General features: G+C 32.9%; 1 protein-coding gene across 1 annotated transcript; it reads left to right on the top strand.

Annotated features, from left to right (window-relative positions):
• The first annotated feature begins 1,910 nt into the window (after positions 1-1,910).
• LOC144553198 (F-box/FBD/LRR-repeat protein At1g13570-like) lies at positions 1,911-4,281 on the top strand. The gene is made up of 3 exons (XM_078301299.1): positions 1,911-2,735; positions 3,063-3,215; positions 3,648-4,281. Exons 1-3 carry the CDS (start codon positions 1,911-1,913, stop codon positions 3,984-3,986), a joined length of 1,317 nt encoding a protein of 438 aa, XP_078157425.1. The 3' UTR covers positions 3,987-4,281.
• Positions 4,282-7,874: the final 3,593 nt, after the last annotated feature.

The following is a 7,874-nucleotide window of genomic DNA, read 5'->3' as shown; positions in this document are numbered from 1 at the left end:
ATCCAGTTTGAATTTGATTTGAATTAATTTTGAACTATTTTGAATCGAATCTTTTACGAACTTTTTCGAATCAAATTCGAATCGAATCACGAACTACAAATTTTTTGTGCAGCCCTATTGGTGCCAGAAGGAAAATCAAGTGTCATTCATCCAATATAATAACTGAAAATTGGATTAAAAGAAAACCCTGGCAGTAGTCTCAATAGGCAGTATGATAGATAGAATGGTTTAACTTATTTGCTGGTAACATATGATTATGTTGATTCAATCCAAGCACCAACTTAATATAGATTGGCACTGGAGTAGTCCAGGAAAGGAGTCCATGTATACCTATTGATGTTCAGGGAAGGAGATTGTGTTTGAAGATGGATATTTCACTACTAACGAGAAGGCCTAGGCCTAAGGCTTGGGAAGTGTTGCTCGCTCTTCTGTGCTATGCTCTGTGCCTAGGGCCCTAGGCTTAGGCGAGATTTATCAAATCTCACACAGGATGCTGTGCCGAGAAAATCTTTCTGGCCCCATCATGCTCTCTTTGAAATTTTTTTTTTTTGGAAACCATAAATAAAAAAAAAATAGTAAAAAAAGAAAAATCTACAAAAATTCTAAAATATATAAAATTTGATTTTCAAATATCTTTTTCATATGATAATAATATTGATCAATTCGAATTGACTATTTAGACTTTAAAGACGAAAATATAAATCCAATAAACGGAACAATCTGCACATTGCAAAGTATCATAGCCTCACTCGGAATAGCAGCTAACCCTAGTTATTCCTTGTGGTCTGAAAATGAAAATTTTAATTTGCCACGCATCTCAAAGCACAAATAATACTGCCCCCTAGTCCCCTACTGCCATTCCGATCACCCACCGAATGAAATTAAATCTGGGCCGTCTATTTTAATTGTGTTGAGTCAGATAGAGGATAGGAAATAGGAAATAGGGCCTGTGCCCTGAGCCCTGTGGTAGTCGAAACTAGAAAGGCGCCACTTAAAATACACTAAACCCTAAATCTTGCCTTGCCTCTTCTTCTCCAATCTCCACTGCCACAGTGCCACTCCATAGATTCTCGGCCTACTCCCCGCGACTTCCCTTCTTTCCGGTACTCTCTCTCTCTCTTATCCGATTGCCCATATTTCTCTTAAGTTAATTTTTTTTTTAAGGAGTAGATGCTTGCAACGCCTTTTTAATTCTTCTATTTTCTCAAAAACTTGCACTTCATTATTCTAGCTATACAATTTTGTGGTTGGATCTAGACCTTTGGCCTCAGCTTTCTTTCTTTGATTCAATAGATAGAGGGGGTAATGTTTCCAAGAAATTCTTTACGATTTGAACCAGCATCCCCAAACATCAAGCAGAAGGAGAAAAAATCAGATACTGGCCTTATTTTTATTGTCGGAAGCATAGAAACTAATGCCGGTCATAGAATTATTTGATTTCCAATGATATGGAATTAGGTGTCAGATCAATTGATTGTGGGCGTTTCTATAGTTGAGATTTTAGTTAGATTGAATAATTCTTGTGATTTTCTTTTCCATGTAGCTTTTTCTTCTATGCACTATCTTTCTAAACCTTTGACAATTATTAATTCTACAAATTTAATTGTTTAATATGGACACATCTGCAATTTTTACTTTTTTGAATTTAATATATTTAAAAAAAATGTAACATAACTACATAAGAGTTAGATGTACCATAAAAGTTGGGTGTGCATGCTATTATACCCTTATATTATAAGAGTTATTTTGTTTAGTGAGATGCATTCTAATCTGGATCAACTCATTTTACTCATTAACTGCTATGCTATAATTGCTACTTATCTAGATTCAGTGGTATGCTTTCTGTTCTTAATAACCATATAATAAGTTCCTAGTGCTGCTTGCAGGTTGAAATTGAATTCAAATTATCAATGGACAGACCTCAGCTCCAAAAAGGCAGAGTTAATATTGATTTGAATCATGATTATATCAGCAACTTACCGGCTGATTTAAAAGAGAAAATTCTAGTGAAACTTTCAATCAATGAGGCAGTTAGAACAAGCATCCTCTCGAGTAAGTGGAAGGATTCATGGACTTCACTTCCAAATTTGGTGTTTAAAGAAAAATCTACAGAGTCTAGGCTTGTTAACTTGGTTGACAGGGTATTACTGGTTCACCAGGGTCTGATTCGACTATTCGTGCTTGTCAGTAAGCATGCTTGCAATGAGGCAATCGGTTGCTGGATCCATGCCTTATCTACAAATGGAATTGAGGAACTACATCTAACATTTAAAGGTCGTGAAAGATGCGAGATTCCTTCTTCCCGCTTCTTTTCTTGCACTGCATTGAAATTTGTGTGCATGTCAGGTTGCATTATCAATGTTCCTCAGTTTTTCAATGGTTTTACTCTGTTACACACCCTTCGCCTATCTAATTTTAATTTGTCGGGGTTTGGTATAGAAAAATTGGTTTCGAGTTGCCCTTTACTAGAACATTTGGAACTTCGGTCCTTTTTCCAGGAAGGTTGCCTTCGTATCCTTGCACCAAACCTCACTTATTTGGATATTCTTGGTGGATTTCATGACATCTGTTTGGAAACTCCAAAATTGGTCTCGGGAGTCATTTGGCTCATCACAGATAATGATGATTTTGAAGAGTTTAGTGTAGCAAAACATATGAAGGAAAGCAACATTACACGTGCTCTTGGTCGCCTTTCTAGCATTCAAAGGCTAGAAGTACGTGGTGAATTTTTTGATGTAAGTTTGATATATGCTTAAATTTTTTGACATATATAAGCATACCTGTTCCTCGTAATACCATAAAACTTTTGTACAGAATGGTTATGTTCTAGTTAATTAAGCCTCAAGCTCTGCACTTAATTAAGATAAATTAGCCAAGGAAAGACTAGCAACAGAAAAAACAAATTGATAGAATTAATGGCTATGAGTCGAATACATTCTGGTATGTACATGTGTTACTACAGTGTTGACAGATCCGACCGGCACAGATTTGTCTGATACTGTAATAGTATGAGCTTATTTTTTTGGCTAGATGTTTATGATTTCTACTACTTTCTTTGCAAGTACTTAGCCGTGGGACCTATTCCAGAGAATCTTCCAGCCATCTTCAATCATTTGACAGAAATTTTTGTGCTCCTCCGTATTCACCAGGATATGATGCCGACTGCACTTTGTTTGTTTCAAAATGCACCGAACTTAAAAGTACTCCGTATAGAGGTCCACTATTTCTCTACAATTTATATATGATTTAATTAATTTTCTATTTACCTTTTATAATATTTTTTTTATTTTTGGGCAAAACTGAATGCTCAATTAATTGCAAATCTTTTAAGTAATCCTGTAGGATAGGAAACCAGAAAGAATAACATAGCTACCAATTACTTTAAATGGACTGGTTGAGTGATGCAATTACCCCCATACTTTGAAAAAAATAAACATTAATAGCTCCTCTGTATACACTGACCCCCATTGTCCAAAATCCGCCCTACGCTTCAGAATTGGTCCAGTACCAATCTATATAAAACTGATGCTTGGATTGGATCAACGTAATTATATGTTTCTGGCCAATTAGTTGAATCTTTCTATCCAATCATACCACCTAATGATACCACTAACATGGTTCCTTTCTTTTTCTTTCAAATTTTTCAGTTTTGGGATTTTGAGGATATGGATGAACCGCATGTTCAAGCTTCGTGGGAATTGAAAGCAATCCAGGACTGCTTGTTCAAGGACCTCGAGGTTGTAAACATTATGTGTGAACAAATTAATAAGTTGCCCTTACAAAGCTCCAAGTGGATACTAGAATTTGCAAAACTTGTGCTAAGCACTGCACCTATGTTAGAGGAACTCAATGTCACTGACTTGGGGGATGCCATGGTAGTTTTTGAGGAGCTAAAGTTGTTCCCCAAGTTATCAGTGAAGTGTAAAATCGTTCTTGTCGAGGAAGTTGAACAAGAGAGTGATGGTGATGAAGACAGTGATGCATGAATAGTGTCCACTCATGTTCCAGCAGTCTGAAATTTTTGTGGTGATATTTTGAGAAATTTCTATGTTGAGGGCTATCACTTTGCACTTTTATGTTAGGTTTTTGTCTTAGTATAATAGATCTCTGCACTTTATGGTCAGTTATTATGGACGAATGACCACTTGATTTTCCTTCTGACACTAAAATGACCACCTTAGATAGAGGCATAGAGAACTGTAGTGATTGACATTACTCTCCATTACATGTACTACCTACTTTGTTGAAGCTTAGTATATAAAATTAAGAGGGAATTTCATGTATGCCCCTTAAAAGCTTCAAAAATTACATGTATGCCCCTTCAAACTTTGAGATTACTTATTTTCCCATCTAAACTTTTAAAACTCACAAGTTTATCTATTTTATTGTCTTTTATATTAAAACTCATTTAAGTTTATGAAATACTTAATTTAACCTTTATTGAAGGCATAAATAATTATTTTGTAACTTGTTTAAAAAAAATGTTAGTCTTATATTTCATCAGTTTTTTAAAGCAAAATTGATATTTTATGAAGGATAAAGGGTAAAGGATATAGTGAGTATCTGATTTTTGAAGGCAAAATGAGTATTTTATAAAGGATAAAGGGTATAATAGATATCCTCACTCTGTTAATATGTATATTACGGATCGACTCATTTTATGGATTTATTTCTCTATTTTTAAGTATTAAATAGTCAATCTGAATCATTAAACATCATTACCATACAAAAATGTACTTGCAGACTAATTTTTATATTTTGTAGAACTTTTTTCTATTTTTTAATACAAGCATAAAAACACTGTTTTTGGACGTTTTAGAATTTTTAAATCAAACGATTTTCTACCCATATAAAAAATATTAAAAAATAAAAAATATATAACTGTCATTTTTCTATAAAAAAAAATACAGTTTTTTAGGGTATAATGGGTATAATATACCCAAATATGTTATCTGCAACCATTAAGTAATAGATTGTAGCGCACAGTGAAAGTATCTTGTGTACCCATACATTTTGTATTTGATTTTTTAGCCTAGTTAAAATTTATAAACATTAATTTATATACACTTTGGCGAGTTGATGAGGAAAAAAAAAACTAATTCTAAATATTAACCAATTGATGATGTTATTTTCATCTAATTATTTAATAATTTAGCCTGCTAAATCAACACTCATTATGCATAACATTACAACTATGTTAACCTTTCAGGTGCGGTGTCGATGAAGGTACTGATACTTAGATGGTTAATTTCATAGATATATTTTTTGTGCTGCTGTTCTTAATTAAAGCTTGTACTTAACATTGCTCCCATGTTTAAGAAGCTGGTTATAGGAGAAAATTACCATGGTATTGATCCACTGACACAGGTTCAATAAACACAGCTAGACCTGTTATTGGAGTATATGGACTGATCAAGAACTGAGGTGCAGGGGCAGATCTACTATAGCGCAGGGTAGGGCAACTTCCTTATCTTAGAAATCTAAAACTAGTTAAAAAAGACTGAGTTCTTTGTTCTACCATGAAAATTAATATTGCCCTATCTTGAATAATTCAAATATTTGGACGGGATTTTTGATGGACAAAAGTATTTTTGTTGGAACCTTAATACTTTGAGTATTCTCTTTCCTTGAAAAGGAGATCTTGTGACTATCAGTATAAAAGATCCTTCTTTGATGCTCAACTAAAACTGAAAACCCCGAATCTACAGCCGTTTGGCCTACCCGAACTATTACTAAAAAATATAGAATTAGAATTCTTTTTACTAAAAATAGTAAGATTTTTTTAGTAATAGTAGTTTTGTTTTTTATAATCAAAAGTAATAGGTTATTTCTCATGTTTTCTGTATGTATGCTAGAGCATGAATTAGTAACTGCATTATTTCGAACTTCAGATAACCCATTCTATATCAAATTTTTGTATATTATATAACCAATGGCCCAATTAAAATTCAATTTGCATCCTTTGTCATATCTCATACTTGCTTGACTTTTTGGAAAATCTCAACTGTTTTGGGCTTTTGGCTCATTGATAGATTAAAGAACGCACAAAAGAAGTAGGAGAAATGCACTACCGACATCCGACAACCTGTAGTTCTTTCTCTCTGAACAACCTATAACCTAGTATCCAATTGTCTAATGGGTTCCCCATTCGATAATTTCCTGCAATACTCTGATAAAAATTCTGCATCACAACTGCTGAGGTGTCATTTGACAGAGTAATATACGATAAAATTTCTTGAGTTAACGTATTCAGAATTTGACAATTTTGTCTTGACAAGGTTTAGATCGGTGCCAGTTATGGATTGGTATATTAAAAGGAATGCTGCTATTTATTTATGCTTTCTGTTTATGCACTTTTTTAACAGAATGATTTTCTGAAATTGTGCTTTTATGTGCAGTACACGTATGAATTGACGAGCCCTCAAAAACACCTTAACAGATATTTGCGAAGGAATTGGTGCAAATTTGGTTTGTCTGGTATGTCTTCATGGAATTCATATAACATACCATTTTGTTTAGATCTGAACTTTTTGATCAGAATTCACACAAATATTAAAGGGACCTCAGACTTTTCGCCTCAAACCGAATTAGTCTGAATTCTAATCAGAAAGCCCGGATCTAAACAAAAATACATTGTTACCCCAGAAGATAAATATTTGGTCTTCATGTACCTCTAGGCTTTACAATTTTCTCAAGTACTTTCCTAGTTTTCTTAAACTTGTTTTCTCGAACTACATATTTGAATAGAAAAAAAAAAATGAATTTGCTATTTGATTGATTTAGTTGATTTGCTTACGACAATCTCTCAACCAAAACCTGGTGTCAGATACATGTTAGAAGCACATAAAAGAGAGTGAATGACATCAACTCAATTTTTTTAACCAAAAGTCGGATGAGCAATTTTCTATTATACTAATAACAGTCCAAATAAAATAAAGCTTGTTTTCAACTGTATCAGCTTATTATTCTGTTTTGTAATGCAAGTATTTTGGATCTGCTCTAATTAATGATGGTCTTATTTTCTTCTACAGCCTTTTTATACGGATCTCTTTTTATTTTAATTTAACTAAATAAATATGACATGCTACAACTAAACAACTTTAAATAAAAAAAATAAAAATAAAATAACAATAGTTATTATTGATTTGGCTATTTCTAAGAGTTTTGAAATTTGGCTATTCTAATAAGACAAACAATAGTTATTCTTGATTTGACTATTCTAACTATTCTACCTATTCTTGTTTTGCAACTAAACAATAGTTACTCGGCTAATATGATATTAGTGTTAAAATCTAAATTCATGATTAATTGAGTTGGATGGGTCAATCACATTGGTCAGGTTAATCATGTTACTCTTATATCTCAATTAACATAAAATGGGAAGTTAATATATGGAGTCCATTAGTATGACATTAGTTTTATTCAAAATTTATTGAATAGACTTCAAACGACGAATTCAACTGTTTAAACTGATTTACTGCATGAGTGATGTGTTTACATGTAAAATTTATATTTATTTGAGTGATTTTAGTGTCAAATCAAGTGGTAAAAAATATTGAAAACTAACTATATTAAAATTAACTTAAAAACTCTCATATTTGATCGCTTGACTTAATATTAACTACTGAAATAAATTGGTTTGAATATATTGACTTCGTCATTTGAAGTCGATTTGATAGGTTTTGACACTGACACTAGTGGAAAAACAGGAATCAGGATCGGTTATATACACATATCAGTATCGGAATCCAACCGATCCTGATGAAGGCGATACTGATACTATCAGGATCGGTTTTATATTTTTCAAGAACCGATCCAAATAGAAACTATTAGGATCGGTTTTTTAATAAAACCGATCTTAATAGTTGTTATCT

This window comes from Carex rostrata, chromosome 4 (assembly GCF_964058835.1).
Source record: "Carex rostrata chromosome 4, lpCarRost1.2, whole genome shotgun sequence".
Lineage (NCBI taxonomy): Eukaryota > Viridiplantae > Streptophyta > Magnoliopsida > Poales > Cyperaceae > Carex > Carex rostrata.
Note: the sequence above shows the minus strand (reverse complement) of the source record. Positions and strands in the feature narration are given on the sequence as shown.